This window comes from Papio anubis, chromosome 3 (assembly GCF_008728515.1).
Source record: "Papio anubis isolate 15944 chromosome 3, Panubis1.0, whole genome shotgun sequence".
NCBI lineage: Eukaryota > Metazoa > Chordata > Mammalia > Primates > Cercopithecidae > Papio > Papio anubis.
Genome location: NC_044978.1, coordinates 131160659 through 131178443, shown reverse-complemented (window position 1 = coordinate 131178443; position 17785 = coordinate 131160659). Strand labels below are relative to the sequence as shown.

Here is a 17785-nt window from a genome sequence, read left to right as displayed (position 1 = left end):
TAAAGCTGCCATTTCTGGGCAACTTGGTTCATGGCTGCTTTATGGAAGCTTTACCGCTTGCGCAGAGTATTTAAGAATTAATAGGGCCGGGCGCGGTGGCTCAAGCCTGTAATCCCAGCACTTTGGGAGGCCGAGACGGGCGGATCATGAGGTCAGGAGATCGAGACCATCCTGGCAAACATGGTGAAACCCCGTCTCTACTAAAAAAATACAAAAAAAAACTAGCCGGGCGAGGTGGCGGCGCCTGTAGTCCCAGCTACTCGGGAGGCTGAGGCAGGAGAATGGCATGAACCCGGGAGGCAGAACTTGCAGTGAGCTGAGATCCGGCCACTGCACTCCAGCCGGGGAGACAGAGCGAGACTCCGTCTCAAAAAAAAAAAAAAAAAAAAAAAAGAATTAATAGGAAAATTTTCAGTTTGATTTTGTAAGTGACAAATACTTTAACAACAGCTTCTCAATAACCACCAATGGAGACAGGCTACCCCTTAGCTCAGGATCATAGCTCTTTCCAGTCAGTGGGCTTCTTGCTAGACTTCTGCAGGAGCTCATCGGTCTTAGAAAATTGTCTACATCCAAAGAACCCTCTGTACACGGGGAGGAATGAGCCATCTGCAGCACATGGTGCTGCTTCCTGTGCATGGCACTGTCCTCCTTAGCATAAGAGCCCCAGAGCAGAAAGACAAGGCCATTCCAATTCTGATTTAGCCAGGACACAGCTGCATTGGTAAGTTGCTCCCAGCCTCCTCTTTCCTTATGAAAATTGGCTTGATGGGGCAGAACAGTGAGGACACCCTTGAGTAGGAGAACACCTTATTTGGCCCACTCAGATAAATCTCCATGACCTGGATGAATAAAACCATCCATATCTATAGATGGCTCTTTATAAATGTTTTCCAAACCTGGCAGAGGTGGAACAGGTCTATGAACACTAAAGCAGCCCATGAACTTGATTCGGTCTCTGATATGGATCCTGTCCTGGGATGACAACCTTCACATCTCTTATGTCACACATCTAGATCCAGGTGAAGACTTAGTGTGGGGGTGGGTAAACAGTGTAATGTTTCCTTTCTTCTGCAGCAAACCTATTACCTTGATAAAACACGTTTCCCAAACTCTGTTGAGGTGCTTCTTCTAACTCTCACCAAAGCCCATGGACACGTTACAGGCCATGAGTCTGAGTAGGGCCGCAGCCTCGTTGCTCTGGATACTGACCAACTGCCCAGTGGCAAAAAGGGCAGCGTCTTGGGCTTGTCCTGTCTGGCTGGGGCCTTCTTGGCGGGACCGGCCCCCGCTTCCTCACTCTCCTCCTGAGACGGTCCCCAGGTCATCCGTCTCAGGGCTGCAGGCACATTGCTTCCTGGCGGGGCTGCGGGAGCGAATGTGCACCACCTGGGGACTGCAAGACTTGCCCTGGCTGTAGTGTTCAGTAATTGGTCTATATTGCTTTTTGACTTACTGAATTGCAGAGTTGGGAGGAACATTAGATCAGTGCTTTCTCAGATCATAATGTGCATATGAATAATCTGGAGATCTTGTTATATTGCAAAAGAGGGGCCTAGTTTCTGTGTTTCAAACAGTTCTCAAGTTATAGTGATGCAGTTTCAGGTTCACACAACATACTTCCAGTAGCAAAGCTTTAAATGATTATGAAACGGGAATAATGCCTATCTTTCAGAATCATTTTAAGAATTAGAGATAATACATGTTAAGCATCTCAAAGTGTGTCTGGCACTTTGTAGTTCCCCAATACATGATTAGCTATATTGTGATTAGTAATACCTTCCTTTATAGAGGAGGAAATGAATTCAGAGAAGTTGTCACTAGCAAAGGTCATATTTGTTCATATATGTTGATGTAAATTGTTTGTGTTACTTAACATATTTCTTATGAGAATGCTGTGTTTAACATATTTCTTATAAGAGAATGCATATAAATATAAGTAGCAGAAGTAATGCTGAATCTTTCAGTGCTCATGTGTATTAAGGAAGAAGGGAAATAACATAATTTACCTCTACATCTTGCCTGATCATCACAACTGTAAGGTAGTCAAGAGACTCAGAGAGAATGAATAATTTACTCACGGTCACATGCATAAATAAATGGCAAAGCTGGAATTTGAACTTGGGTCTGTGAATCCAAAGTTCTTAGGTTACATCATTGCTACCTCTCACAGCTCCCTGTCTACCACAGGCATTGACATATGTTATATGTCGACAGGAATAACATTGTTGCTGTTACTTTTTTAATCTTTTGGACCCTTATAATTAGAACAGACATGGTAAAAACAAGAATGATTCAGGTTGAACATTAAAAAAATCTTGGTCATTCAAGTTCTACTTAAAACAGGTACAACTGATCTGAATAAGAAAAATTTGAAGGTGTGGGCATGTCTAACATCCTAATTGCATTTTACTTTTTCTATCCCTGGTTTGAATTCTTCATTGTAATATGTTTTTATGCATTATTTGGGGAAATGATAGGGAACTAGTGAAAAAGAAGACTATGGAAAAAGACTATATAAAATATAACTATCAAAAACTTGGTCAGGTGCAGGGATTACCCGGGTAATACCAGCATTTTGAGAGGTGGAGGCAGGAGGATCATTTGAGGGCAGGTGTTCAAAACCAGACTGGACAACATAGTCAGACCTCATCTCTGTTTTAAAAAAATAAAAAAAAAAATTAGCCAGGAGTGGTGGCATGTGCATATAGTTCCAGCTACTTGGGAGGCTGAGGTGGGAGGATCGCTTCAGCCCAGGAGGTTGACAGTGCAGTGAGCTGTGATTGTGTTACTGCACTCCAGTCTGGGCAACAGAGTGAGACCCTGTCTCAAAACAAAACAAAACAAAAAACAAATTAAAAAAACCCCTTAATCTTCTACATTAGCATGAGCAATAATTAAAACCAAACCCTTTATTATAATGAAAAAATGTTTTCTGTAATGGTTGTAATGGCAGTGACACTATACATTTGTCAGAATTCATGGAAAGAATGCAGATAAAATTGGTGAATTTCATTTTAATTGATTTAATAAAATTAAACCCATTAGAGAAGTTGACTTGAATTTTTTTTTGTGACCTTGTTTTGTGTTTGTTTTTTTTTTTTTTTGAGACGGAGTCTTGCTGTGTCGCCCAGGCTGGAGTGCAGTGGCGTGATCTCAGCTCACTGAAAGCTCCGCCTCCTGTGGGTTCACACCATTCTCCTGCCTCAGCTTCCCGAGTAGCTGGGACAATAGGTGCCCACCACCACTCCCGGCTCATTTTTTGTATTTTTAGTAGAGACGGGGTTTCATCGTTTTGTTTAGCCAGGATGGTCTCCATCTTCTGACCTCATGATCTGCCCGCCTCGGCCTCCCAAAGTGCTGGGGTTATAGGCGTGAGCCACCGTGCCCGGCCTCTGACTTTGTTTTTAAATAGATTGATCATAATATCAGCACTTTCTATTCTCAGTAAATTAGACTGTCACCAAAGAAAGCCATTATATTCATTTAGACTTGGAGCCTAAAAAGAGACACACTTGTTTTTAAAGGAAGGAGCACTATTGAAATAACTGTGTCTATAACCTCAGGAATAGATTAAGTACATTGTTAGAATGAGCTATAGAAAGGACTGCTATCTTCTAGAATATGTAGCAGGAAAATGTTGTTTTGGCAAAAATTGGTGAGAATTCAGTCATAGTCCATCTCTGTAATTATAATGGCGATTATAGTATTAAGGGAAACAATTGGAAAACTTTTTTATCTGGATGAATCACATGATTCAGTTTATTCCTTTCTTATACCTTCTTACTGTTTAAGATATAATACACAGAGAAGGAATCTCAGTACTGTCTTGCTTGTCTCTAGATGGCTAAGGACAAATTTATGAATGTTTGTGTTTTTTTTTTTTTTTCTTTTTCTCTAAATTATCTGCTTAGATACAGGGACTCCAGTTTTTCCCTACTTAGAAGATCTTTAATCCTAGTGTTGAGGAAAATGTCACTTAATCTTACGTTGAATTGTAGACAATGTCTAATAGTAGTTGTTGGTGGTAGATAGGTATTGGATGAATTTTTTAAAAAAATTTTCTCTAAACCATTCTAAAATGATTTTAAAAGATTGGGGTGTAAAGCCCATTGAATTGAAATTTAATACTTAATTTCTAAGAAATGTAATGCTGTTTTTAAAATATTTCTTTACATAGGTGGTTTTGATGATAATTCTCCTCTGAGTTCAGTTGAGCGATACGATCCCCGAAGCAACAAGTGGGATTATGTGGCAGCACTTACTACCCCCAGAGGTGGAGTGGGAATTGCAACAGTGATGGGCAAAATCTTTGCAGTTGGTGGTCATAATGGCAATGCATACTTAAATACAGTAGAAGCATTTGATCCAGTGCTGAATAGGTAATTTACATGTTGTCTCTGTGCTTTATAGTATCTTCTGGTATAATAGTAGATTACTCCAGAGTGTTAGAATGTTGCTAGTCGTAGTTAATACTAAGCTTTGGGATATCTTATCTCCCACTGGAAGCTTGCTATCCTTCAAAACCAGTCCCACATAGGGAATTTTTGTCTTTGGTTAGTATTTTGAGTAAAGTAAATTATGCTTTGTTTTAAGATAACATTTTATCTTCTCTGTCTTTTCAGGTGGGAGCTTGTTGGATCTGTGTCTCACTGCAGAGCTGGAGCAGGCGTAGCTGTGTGTTCCTGTTTAACTAGCCAAATTCGAGATGTAGGTCATGGATCCAATAATGTGGTTGACTGTATGTGATTTGAGTTCTGGCCACCAACAATTTAGTCATATCTGATAGGTACAAAAGAAAACCAAGATTTTGATATGACCACCTTTCAACACTTTTTACTACAACTAGAGTCTTATGTAAACGTTAACTGATGTATTGTGACTAAGTACAACTTTTGGAATGATACCTGAAGAATTATTAGTAATAGAATTAAATTTGATATTTCCTGCTTTTGCAAAAAATGGAGTAGGGAAGGAAGACAGTCGAACTTAAAACCATACCTACCCTGAAAAATGCTTAAAGTAGTGCCAAAAATCTTGAAATCTCTCTCTCTCTCTCTTTTTATTTGGATGAATCAAAATGTAATTTGTTGAGTTTTGCCCTTTCTTTTGCCTAAAGATGTTAACTTCAGGCAGTGGATTTTTCCTAGAGGAGAGATTAGTACCTATTCATTAACACAAGGATACATAAAAGACTGCCCCTTTTGAAGATCATTTCTACTTGGTGCTGATGCATTTATGTCTTGCTTTTTTTTTAGGTGGTGATTTTTCAATTTCTTTTATATTTACAGAAGTAGAAAAAATGTTCTGTCTTTTTGAGTGCCACTTGGCTGCATTTTCAGAAGCTTATAGGCTATAAGAAACCTTTAATTTCAGTTTGAATTGCTAGGACACCAAAAGACCTAGCTGGGCTAACGCCATCCAAATGATTTTACAGTTTTATTTTTTCATCTTTTGCAAGAAATATTTGTTACATAATCAAAAGGTGAACCAGAGGAAACGTTGAACAAGGTTTTAGATCTGATGTTAGTCTGGCGCCCAGTTGAGAGACCTTGAGAAAGAATGATGCAGATTACATGACTCTAATGTGGGCAGTCTGAAAATATCTTTAACTCTCTTCTTTGATCATTTGATTTTGGATCCAAGATTTATCAACTCTCTATTTTGCTATTTGCCACCATCCTGGTTTTTCTGACTGTACAGAATCTGCATTTACTTATTATCAGAAATGAATGCATTTTTACAAAAACCCTTTTGTAGACTGTAGTTTATTGATTAGTTCAAGCCCATCATGAGCCAATTAAAAATATTGTTGGTAAAAACAGATTGAAATTACTGTTTTTATCATATTTAAATCCCTCTGGTGTATTTATTGAAATTTAATTAAAAATATTTCTACATATCGATTTGAAGCCAGGATATTGATGGAAACAGCTCTTCAAATTTTTACTAGCATTGTAAAATGGCCTATTATATGTATTTTTTAATAAGTATTTAGCAAGAACATGAATATGTTTTATTTTGTATTTGCAGTGCAATTTGGCATCTCTCTTCCAGGTCTTCCTAAGTTTTTGTTAGTTGTGTCTTTGAATTTATTGTAGTTCACTGCTCGTCAGTTATCTGGTTCATAAGGAAGCGGGGGCAGTGAAAAACACTTCCTTGATCCATCCAGCCCTAAAGTTCATTGACTGATAGCTCATGTATCTTATTAAATGGGATTCTGGACTTGTATAGTAGTGTGGAAAGCCACATCACAAAAGCCAGTGCCTATTGAGTATATCAAACCAAAAAAAGAAAAAAAAAAGTTTTAAGAGGGGTCAGGCTGGCAGATAAAATCTCTTATGAAGCAGATTTAAATCCAGTAAGCTATTTTTTTCTACTGTCACCTATAGGCAAGTTCATAAGTCATTGCTGGATCTGAACCAGTGTTCTCTTGTGTCAGTACAACCATATTTCAGTCAGTCCAGAGGCAGTTAACCCTGTAGCACTTAGTAGACTGTGACAACTGGCTGGATGTGGAGAATAAGTGTCAAAACCTGGCTTCAATGTCTATTTCTCATGTCTAATGGAGTTCTTAAACAGTGCTTGTTTAGCTGTGGTTACTAATATGTTTGTTATATTTATTTTTGGGAAGAGGATCTTGTTATTGTTTCCTGAGATTATTTAAAATGTTTTTGCTTTGACATATTTCTGTCTTTGTTATATGTAAGGAGTTATAAGGGTTATTATATTTTCATTTCGGGTTTTTACTATACAGTGGTTATCTAACATACTAAGTTGGAACCCTACCTACCCATAAAATATGAAATACTCAGAAGTAAAGTGTATGGGCAATCAGAAGCATAGCCTTGAAGGACCTGACAGCAGTATGAAAAGATAAATAGGCCAGGCATGGTGGCTCACACCTGTAATCCCAGCACTTTGGGAGGCTGAGGTGGGTGGACCACCTGAGGTCAGGAGTTCAAGACCAGCCTGACCAACATGGTGAAACCCTGTCTCTAGTAAAAATACAAAAATTAGCCAGGCGTGGTGGCACATACCTGTAATCCCAGCTACTCGGGAGGCTGAGGCAGGAGAATTGCTTGAACCCAGGAGGTGGAGGTTGCAATGAGCCGACGTTGCGCCATTGCACTCCAGCGGGGAAACAACAGTAAAGCTCCATCTCAAAAAAAAAAAAAAGAAAAAAAGATAAATATAATCAATATGTGCACAGTTTTCTTTATCAGGCAAAAACGCATTTATTGAGACATGAAATGAGAATCAGGCTGAAGGAATCATGCAGCTGAAAGCTGATTATAGTCATAGAAATGAAGAGATGAAATATTCAAATATTCATTCAAAGAAGATGGCTACTTTATTGTGAGACTTACCACTTTAACCTCATATGTTAACAGCACCTACCAAAAAATGATATGAAATAGAGCTAAAATACTGAAATTATAAATGGTGAAAAGAAATCATGAAAATTTATGTGTTATTTCTTCAATAAATATTTCTAGGTGCTTTGTGATTCTTTCATTTAGTTGTTAAAGCCATTGCTTTACTATATTGCACTGCCACTTTAAAAACAACTTACTTGACATTGTTTTTGACGGATTTCACTATATTCTTATGTAATTAATTGATTATTTCTAAAATATTTGAATAAACTTTATACTCCCTCTAAGGAGTATTTTATTCATTCTTTCAATTCCCCAATGAACTTTGAACTTACAGTGCTGTTGAATGCCTCGGTAAGGACTTGTTGAAATTGCATAAACTGTTCTTGTAAATGGCAAACTTGAGAATTTTTTTTGCTTCTTTTTTCTCTATGTCTTAAAGAATGCCTTTAGAATCTAATTCATGTTGTATCAGTTAAGAATGTTTCTGTGGTTTCTCATATCAGATGTGTAAAGAAATTATTATTGGGGTGCTGTTGGCTATGTCTCTTTCCCCTTCATCTAAAATTCCAAGTGTCAGTAAAACTTCTCTGTAATATTTTCTTAAAACCATTTATAAATTTGTGTTATAATACTCCAGCAAATCAATGTAATAAATGGTCATATATATCACCAATTATTGATATCAAAAAGTTGGGGTCACATCAGTGCTATTTATTTAATTAAAATATATGGCATATTTCTATTAGCACAAACTTTCTGTAAGGTCTGTGTAACTGCTTCTCATCATTATTTGATTGCTGTTGTGGGATCCTGTCAAAACTGTGTAATTGTTTATTCTCCATTCCTCAAATACAAAATTCAGTAGGTTGGCTGTATTTTTCTCCTTATATAAAGGATCTTTATGTTTAACTGAAAATTTTAGAAAGCTTTTCGTTTTCCCTTACAAAAATGAAAGGTTGAAGGTAACTGATGTAAGTAGTTTCACTGATCTTAAGTAGTTGTCTCTTCAGTAATTTCAGACTTGTACTATATAGAAATGAGACTACACATTAGGATGACTGTTGTCCTTCCAAGTAGAAACCTTGCAAAGTTGTAGCTTCTGCAAAGTTATAGCTGTATTAAAAAAATTAAGGTTGCCATTGCTAAAACTTCTTTTGAAACTCATCCTTGAAAATAGCCTGAAGAGATCATTTGTAAGTCACTCAAAAGAATTAGTCTCATCATAGTCATGTGTTAATTTTGACCAAAATCTTAACTTGATTATTCATCAAACATGATTGAAAATATTTCATGTCTATTTTCATAGATAAAATCTACTTTCAAAGAATTAAGGTTTTTTCCTCTACTGGTAAAAATGTTTTCAACACTAAACAGTTTGAATGAAATATTTCTAAAATCATCCTGAGCAATGGCAAGGTCAGTGAAAGAAGTGTATAGTCTCTTTGAGGGGCAACCTTATTTGAATGCAGAAATTCTGGTGTGTTTTTTGTTGTTTTTAACAAGTCACTCTTCCATTATCTTAGTGGTTTGAGGCTAAGTTCAGTAGAATATAAGGGGTTTCTTAGATATGAGTAATAGTCATGGGGAGTATTAGCTATCATTTAAAAAATATATCGCCTGTACCAGTCACTTAGTAATTCAGTACTTTACAGTTTAAAAATTAGGTTCAAAAGTTAAAAAAAAAAAAAGGTTCAAAGACATTAAATAACTAGTCCAAGATCACAACTAAGTTAGTGATTGACTGATATTCTTTGTGATTAAAAAACTCAACTGCCCCACCTATATCAGTTATATACATCTGCATTCACTGGGTAATACAGAATACATACATTAAGAAAAGATGATTTCCTTTTCTTGTAGTCTCTTCTTAGTGGTATGAAAGTATTTCTGGTCACTACATTTCTCCTGTCGTCGTCGTCGTCGTTTTTGAGACAGAGTCTCACTCTGTTGCCCAGGCTGGAGTGCAGTGGCGTGATCTCGGCTCATTGCAACCTCTTCCTCCTGGGTTCAAGTGATTTTCTTGCCTCAGCCTCTTGAGTTGCTGGGATTGCAGCCACCACACCTGGCTAGTTTTTGTATTTTTAGTACAGATGGGGTTTCACCATGTTGGCCAGGCTAGTCTCGAACTCCTAACCTCAAATGATCCACCCACTTTGGCCTCCTAAAGTGCTGGGATTACAGGTATGAGCAGCCGTGCCTGGCCTGGTCACTGCATTTCTATAGGTAGTATTTGATGCATACATAAAAATATATGCAACACGAAGGCTTAATAATAAAATACCTATGAAGCCACCCACTAAGAACTGGAGCCTTTCTGGTGGTATTAACCCTACCTTTGTGTTCCCTCTCAATTCCAATCCCCAGCCTACTCTTTAGTGGTAACCACTACTTTGAATCTATCGTTTCTTTTTTTTTCCCCCTTTTGCTTTTATACATATGTCCCATGGCTATATATTGTTTATTTTTGTGAGCTTTATAAAAAATAGTATCCTGGCCGGGCGTGGTGGCTCACGCCTGTAATCCCAGTACTTTGGGAGGCTGAGGTGGGCCAATCACGAGGTCAGGAGTTTGAGACCAGCCTGGCCAACAGAGTGAAACCCCATCTCTACTAAAACTACAAAAATTAGCAAGGCATGGTGGCACGTGCCTGTAGTCCCAGCTACTTGGGAGGCTGAGGCAGGAGAATTGCTTGAATCCAGGAGGCGGAGGTTGTAGTGAGCCGAGATCCTGCCATTGCACTGCAGCCTGGGCAACAGGAGACTCCATCTCAAAAAAAGAAAAAAAAAAGTATTCTCTATGTAGTCTTATGTAACTTGATGTTTTTAGGCAACAGGTTTATTTTTACAATTTATTTTGTTAAGTCTAGTTTTCACATTTCTGTTTTTTGCTTTTACAAATAATGCAGAAACGAACACTCATATCCAATTTTTTGGTGCTCATGTCCAAGAGTTTCTTTAACGTATGAACCTAGAATCAAAGTTGGTGGTTTGTAAGGCATGTGCCTGATCAGCTTTTATAACAATTTTACAAGATAATGCCAAGTTGTTTTCCAAACTGGTTGCACCGCTTTACAGTATGGTTTCTTATTTACTTGCTATCATAAGACCCAATTCTTTCCAATCTGGTAGGTGTAAAATGGTATTTTATTGTGGCTTTAAATTGCATTTTCCTTATGAATGTGACATCAATATAAAAAATGCATTTTTCTGATTATTAATAAGTTAAAAACATTTTTAGTTTATTAGTCTTTCCTGTTTCTTCTGTGAAATATGTCTTGATGTCTTTTATTTTTCTATTTTTGCTCTTATTTAAGAGTTTTTTATATTTAGGATATTGATATTTTTGTTGTTCTTTTGTTTTGTACATATCTTCATCTAGTTTGTGGCTTTTCACTTTGGGTTTTTTTGTAAACAAAACTTAATATATTCAAATGTGAGTCCTTTTTATGTTTTAAGAAATTTGTCCTATCCCAGGGTCATAGTTGTTTATAGTTGCTTCTGAAAATCAAAAAAGTACCTCAGTTTTTAGTCTGCTTGGAGTTGATTTGTGTATGTGTGATAAAGATTTAAAATTTTATTTTTTTACTATATAGAAAATCAGTTTTCTCTGCACCATTTATTGACTAACGCATCCTTTCCTCAGAAGCTTTACTTATATGGAAATTTGCCATTGTAGCCAAATGTTTATTTGGGGGACTTCCTGTTCTGTTCTATTGGTCAGTTTGCCTAAGCAAGGGCCAAGTATCACGTTATTTAATTGTTATAACTTGATTATATGTCTTGATAACTGACAAGGGTAGTCTCTTACCTCTGTATTTTTCTTAAGGAATGTTCTTGGCCTTTTGGTTTTGTTTTTTGTTGTTGTTCTGAGACAGGGTCGTGCTCTGTCACCCAGGCTGGAGTGCAGTGGCATGATCATGGCTCACTGCAGCCTCAATTTCCCCGGGCTCAGGTGATCCCCCACCCCCACGACCCCCACCTGCCTCCCCTCCACTCTTCCACCCCACCTTTGTGTTGCTTAGGCTCGTCTTTAACTCCTGGGCTCAAGCAGTTCTCTTGCTTCAGCCTCCCAAAGTGCTGGGATTACAGGTATGAGCCACCATGCCTGGCCTGCTTTTTAAATTCAGTATGAGAATCAGTTTGTAAAATGATAAACTGGGATAAAAAGCAAATAGCTCTAGGAAATTTATTTTTCTGTCCTTTTTTTTTTTTTTTTTTTTTTTTTTTTTTAATTTTATGACAATGTTTCACTCTGTCACCTAGGCTGGAATGCAGTGGTGCAAACATGGCTCACTGTAGCCTCGAACTCCTGGGCTCAAGCAGTCCTCCCACCTCAGCCTCCCAAGTAGCTGAGACCACAGGTGCACACCATTAGGCCCAACTAATTTTTAAATTTTTTGTAGAGACAGGGCCTCGCCTCGTTGCCCGGCTGGTCTTGAACTCCTGGCCTCAAGCTATCCTCCTGCCTCAGCCTCACAAACTGCTGGGATTACAGGTATTGAGCCACTGTGTCCAGCTTGCTTTCTCTCTGTATCTCTCTCTTTCTCTTTCTTTCAACTAGAATCACATTTAGTGATTAATGAGGGAGTATTGACAGTGCTACAATATTGAATCTTCCTTGGTTTTGCTACTCTAGCAGAGCAAGGAAGTTCCAGTTTGCTGAGCTCTTTAGAAAAATTTATACATATTGATGGATTGCATGTAAAATTTTGTCACATGTATATAATGTATCGTGATCAAGTCAGAGTATTTAGAGTGTTCATCACCCAGCTACATTATTGTTAACTGTAGTCACCCTACTCTGCTGTCAAACATTGGATTTAATTCTATCTAACTATATGTTTGTACTCTTTAACCTACTTGTCTTCATCCCCCCGCTCCCCTGCCTTCACCCTTCCCAGCCTCTATTATCTTTCCATTCTCTACCTCCATGTTATCAAATTTTTTAGCTCCCACATATAAGTAAGAACATGTGATATTTGTCTTTTGTGCCTGGCTTATTTCACCCAGCGTAGTGACTCCCAGTTCCATCCATGTTGCTGCAAATGGCATGATTTCATTCTTTTTCTTATGGCTGGAGAGTGTTCCATTGTGTATATATGCCACATTTTCTTTATCCATTCATGTACTGGTGAACACTTAGGTTGATTCCATACCTTTGCTATTGTGAATAGTGCTGCAATAAACATGCAAGTGCAGATACCCCTCTGATGTATTGATTTCTTTTCCTTTGGATAGATACCTAGTAATGAGATTGCTTGATCGAATGGTAATTCTGGTTTTAGTTTTTTGAGAAATCTCCATGGTGACTGTACTAGTTTACATTCCCACCAACAATATGTAAGAGTTTCTTTTTCTCTGCATCCTTGCCAATATCTGTTCTTTTTAATCTTAATAGCCATTCTGACTGGGGTAAGATATTGTTGTGGTTTTGATTTGTATTTCTCTGATGATTGGTGATGTAGAGCATTTTTTCATATACCTGCTGGCAATTTGTGTGTCTTTCGAGAAATGTCTATTCAGATCATTTGCACATTTTTAAAGTGGATTATTTGTGGGGTTTGTTTGTTTGTTTTTTGTTTTCTGTATTGTCCCGTAAGACCTGAGATTATTTGTTTTGTTTTGTTTTGCCATTGAGTTGAATTCCTTGTGTATTCTGGATATTCATCCCTTCTAAGACGGAGAGATTGCGCATGATTTTCTCCCATTCTGTGTGTTGTCTCCTCATTCAATTGATTGTTTCCTTTGCCGTGCAGAAGCTTTTTAACTTGATATAATTCCATTTGTCCATTTTTGTTTTTGTTTCTGGTGCTTTTGAGGTCCTACCCAAAAAGTCTTTGATCAAAACAGTGTCCTGAAGTGTTTCCCCAGTGTTTTCTTTTAGTAGTTTCATAGTTTCAAGTCGTACATTTAAGTCTTTACTCCATTTTGATTTGCTTTTTGTATATGGTAAGAGATAGGGGTTTAGTTTCATTCTGCATATGAATATCCAGTTTTCCCAGCACTATTTATTGACGAGACTGTCCTTTCCTTACTGAATGTTCTTGGCACTTTGTTGAAAATCAGTCAACTGTAAATATGTGTATTTATTTCTGGGTTCTTTTTGTGGTTCCATTGGTCTGTGTGTCTGTTGTTATACCAGTACCTTGCTGTTGGGGTTTCTGTAGTTTTATAGTGTCTTTTGAAGTCAGATAGTATGGATACCTCCAGCATTACTCTTTTTGCTCAGGATTGCTTGGACTATTCAGGGCCTTCTGTACTTTCGTGTGTGTTTTAAGATTTTTTTTTTCTATTTCTGTGAAGACTGACACTGGTATTTTGATAGGAATTGCACTGAATTTGTAGATTGCTTTTGGAATTATAGTCATTTTCACAATAATAACTTTTCCAATTCAGAAACATGGAATGTCTTTCTATTTATTTATGACCTCTTCGGTTTCTTTCATCAGTGTTTTATAGTTTTCCTATGGACATCTTTCACCTGCTCAGTTAAATTTATTCCTATGTATTTTATTTTTATGGGGAGCTATTGTAAATAGGATTGCTTTCTTGATTTCTTTTTCCACTAGTTCATTGTTGGTGTATAGAAATACTACTGATTTTTGTATATTAATTTTGTGTCCTGCAACTTTACTGAATTCATTTACCAAATCTAAGAGTTTTTTTTACAGAGTCGAGGCTTTTCTAGATGTAAGATTGTATTCTCAGTGGAGAGCAACAATTTGGAAGGCTTTTATTTATTTCTCTTGCCTAATTGCTCTGGCTAGACTTCCTCTGTTTCTTTTGTTTCTATCTTTTTTATTTCTTTGGGCATTTCATACATAGTTATCTTTATATCCTGTAGCCAGTAATTCCAATATCTGAAGTCCCTTGAGGGTCTAAATCTGTTTATTGTCTCTATTGAGCTTTTCCTTATGGTATGCCATTCTTCCTGTGTTTGGTGGTTTTTATTTGTAAATATATATTTAGTAGAACCTGTGAGAATCCGGAGGTTCTTTAACTGGGAATGTGCTCCTTCAGAGAGGTTTTGCATTTGTGTCTCTAGGCTAGGGAACAAAACTGACCTGGGACATTTTAGCTTCTTGGCTCCTCCTCTTGCTATGGGTCTAGAACTTGGTCTCTCAATCCCAGTGCTGATAATGGCGTTTATCCTCAGGGCAACTTCGGTTTTCCTGTTTAGTTACCACTCCCGCTCAGGTTCCATCTCTTATATCAGCCTTTCAGTGTCCCTGCTTTCTTGAGAGCCCAGTAAAGCATTTTTAAAAGTATATTGTTTATAACTGAACTAGGAACTAATAGTAATGGGAGAGCCCTTCAGATGATCTTGTCTTTTATAACCCCACAAACCACTACCATTCTAGAAGCCAAAGAAAAGACATAGTTTTGTCTTGATATTCACTAAATTTTCTCTTGTGTACCACTAGCCTCCTCTGAAATTTATGTGTTGAAGATGTTCCATAGACCAGGGGGCCCCAGCCCCCAGGCCTCAAATCAATACTGGTCCATAGCCTGCTGGGAACGGAGCTGCACAGCAGGAGGTGAGCAGCAGGTCAGTGAGCATTACTGCCTGAGCTCCGCCTCCTGTCAGATCAATGACGGCATTAGATTCTCATAGGGGAGCAAACTTTATTGTGAATAGCGCATGTGAGGGATCTAGGTTGCAGTCTCCTTAAGAAAATCTAATGCCTGATGAGCTGAGGTGGAATAGTTTCATCTCAAAACCACCTATCCCCCACCCCTGCCCCGTCCGTGGAAAAATTGTCTTCCGCAAAACTGGTCCCTGGTGCCAAAAAGGTTGGAGACTGCTGCCATAGACCTTAACAGAGCTTTCTCTCTTTTTTGAGACAGGGTCTTGCTTTGCTGCCCAGGTTGCAGTGCAGTGGCATGACCATGACTCCCTGCAGCCTTGACCTCCCACCTCTGTCTACTGAGTAGTACTACAGGCCTGCACCACTATACCTGGCTAATTTTGATATTTTTGTAGAGACAGGTCTCGCTAAGTTGCCCGGGCTGGTATTGAACTGCTGAGTTCAAGCAATCCTCCTGCCTCAGCCTTGTAAAGTGCTGGGATTACAGGCCAGAATGAGCCTTTTGATCCCATATATTATTACACCTGAAGTTTCTTAAGTAAATTTAAACTAGGAGTTTATAAAAGGATAATTCAGGAAATGTAAAATTGCTTGGTATGGATATGCCTGTCACTTCAAGTGTCTCTCTTTGAATATCTCAAGTTATTAGTTATTTCATATAACATCAGACCCTTAGCACATTGATGTGTTTTAAATCCCTTCATAAATATGACTCCAGAGTACTGATGGAGAGTCAGAAAATAATTGCTTTCTGCTTGAAACTTTATAACCTTTCTTTTTAAACAAATATTTCTGTTTAATGTAACAAATGTAATAGGCCTTTGGCCAAAAGTAATAAAATTCTTACCTGACCATAAATTCCCTAAATTTCCCTAGTCCATTTGCAAACAGTGATCTTTTTTCCTGTCTGAAAACCAGAGCTCAGGACCAAATGACATAGTGGCTATTTATATTACTTTCTAATACACAGTGCTGTTAGTTTTCTTTCTTTCACTTGTTTGATTTCCCAGTACCTATTCTAATGCAGCACTAAATCTGTGTGTTTTTTGAGTTAGCTTTATTGCAGTATGATTTATATTAAATTTACCTGCTGTAAGTGTACATGGTGATTCAGTAAACCTGTAGCATTGTGCTAGCCTCATCATAATCCAGATTTGGAACACTTTCATCATCTCCCTGAAATTCTCATGAGCCCGTCTGCAGTCAGTCCGCATTCCTCCCCTCCTTTCTCTTCACCCTAGGTAGCCACTGATCTGCTTTCTGTCTATAAATTTGTCTTTTCTGGGTATTTCATATAAATTGAATCACACACCATATTTAGTCTTTTACATCTGCCTTCTCTCATTCAGCATAATATTTTTGAGGTTCACTTCATCCATAGTGTAGAATTTTTATAGCTGAATAGTATTCCCTCATATGTATATATCACGTTTTGTTTATTCATTCACCAATAATGGTTGTTTGGATTGTTTCCAATTTTTGGCTATGTGTGATGCCATGAATGTTCATGAACATACCTTAATTGACCATATGCTTTCATTTATCTTGGGTAGTTTCATATATGTGGAATTGCTGGGTTTTATTGTAACATGATTTTAACTTTTTAAGAAACTGCAAACTGTTATCCGAGTGGCGGTACCATATATTTCCACCAGCAACGTTTGAGATTTCCAGTTGCTCCTTGTCTCCTCCAACACTTGATACTGCCTTTTCTGTTGATTATATCCATTCTCCTGGCTGTGAGACATGGTGTCATTGTGGTTAAATGAATATACAGTGCTTTCAAACAGCATCTTTTTCCTAAAGAAAATGGTTGCCCTCTAGTGGCTCATTCTGCACATTACAGTTGGGAAAGGTGCACTAATGAGAAGTCTACAGCTCAGAATTGGCTTGTTAAAATTTACATTCATTTCACAGCATGCCTGGTTTAGCACACTGAACACAATTTGAGTCCAGTTTCAAAATGTTTTACTTCATTACTACTAATACCCAGAAACTGAGCTGGTTGGTTGTGGCTTTTACGTAATCCTAAGAGGTACATTATAGTCAAAACTAAATTTGTGTGCTTTAGATCTTATCCACTTTATGCACTAAGATCTTTTGGTATAACAAGGGTTTAGACCTGTAGAGTGGCTAACGCCTACAAAGAAGGGGGAAAAAAGGCCAGAGGTGGTTATTGTTTACTCAAACCTATTACATCCTTTCAAATCAGCCAGAGGAATAAATAATTTTTACTAGTGGAATGAATATAAATTCTTTTTAATGAATTGCACACAAATGTAGTGTCTGGTGGCTTGTTGGTATTTTCAGGTAACACCTTGTAAATATGCCGATAGAGAGTTGTGAAAATTTAGGAGACTAGGTCTCAGTTGCCCCCAGGCTCCTAGGGCTCTGCTGAAAAGACAGAACACTGTGCATGTTTTTTTTTTTTTTTAAAAAAAAAGAAGTTAACACTTCGAGCTAAGTAAGGAACCTGGCCAGAGATTTACTTATTTAAGGAATGTGTATTTGGTAAGTAAAAGAAGATGTGGCTTCAGGAAATTAGGGTAATAGAACCAAACATTTAATGATTTAATGTAAGAAGTTTTTGCTTTAAAGCTATCACTCATATAGGTGATATCATTTATTTTTTAGAAAGTGGAGAAAATGTATATATGTGAAATTTCCCTGAGCTCTTAGGCTTTAGATTTCCAAATTGCCCAACAATGCATTTTATTGTCCTGACATGTCTATGAAATCTTAAGTATACATGTGTGTATTTTATGCCTGAACACAGAATAGTAGAGCCTGATGGATGGGACTGCCTATGGTTGAC

General features: G+C 37.6%; 1 protein-coding gene and 1 pseudogene across 4 annotated transcripts in view; one reads left to right on the top strand and one right to left on the bottom strand.

Moving 5' to 3' along the window:
• The window catches only part of KLHL8 (kelch like family member 8), a 59607-nt gene extending 51350 nt beyond the window's left edge, over window positions 1-8257 (top strand). For all 4 annotated transcript variants that reach the window (XM_021938440.2, XM_003898921.4, XM_009207139.4 and 1 more), the window contains 2 exons: window positions 4181-4382; window positions 4626-8257. In XM_021938440.2, coding sequence (XP_021794132.1) covers window positions 4181-4382; window positions 4626-4749 — 326 coding nt within the window. In that variant the 3' untranslated portion in view covers window positions 4750-8257. The remainder of the gene's footprint in view (window positions 1-4180; window positions 4383-4625) is intronic.
• On the bottom strand, window positions 376-2662 carry LOC108586006 (annotated as a pseudogene).
• Window positions 8258-17785: the final 9528 nt, after the last annotated feature.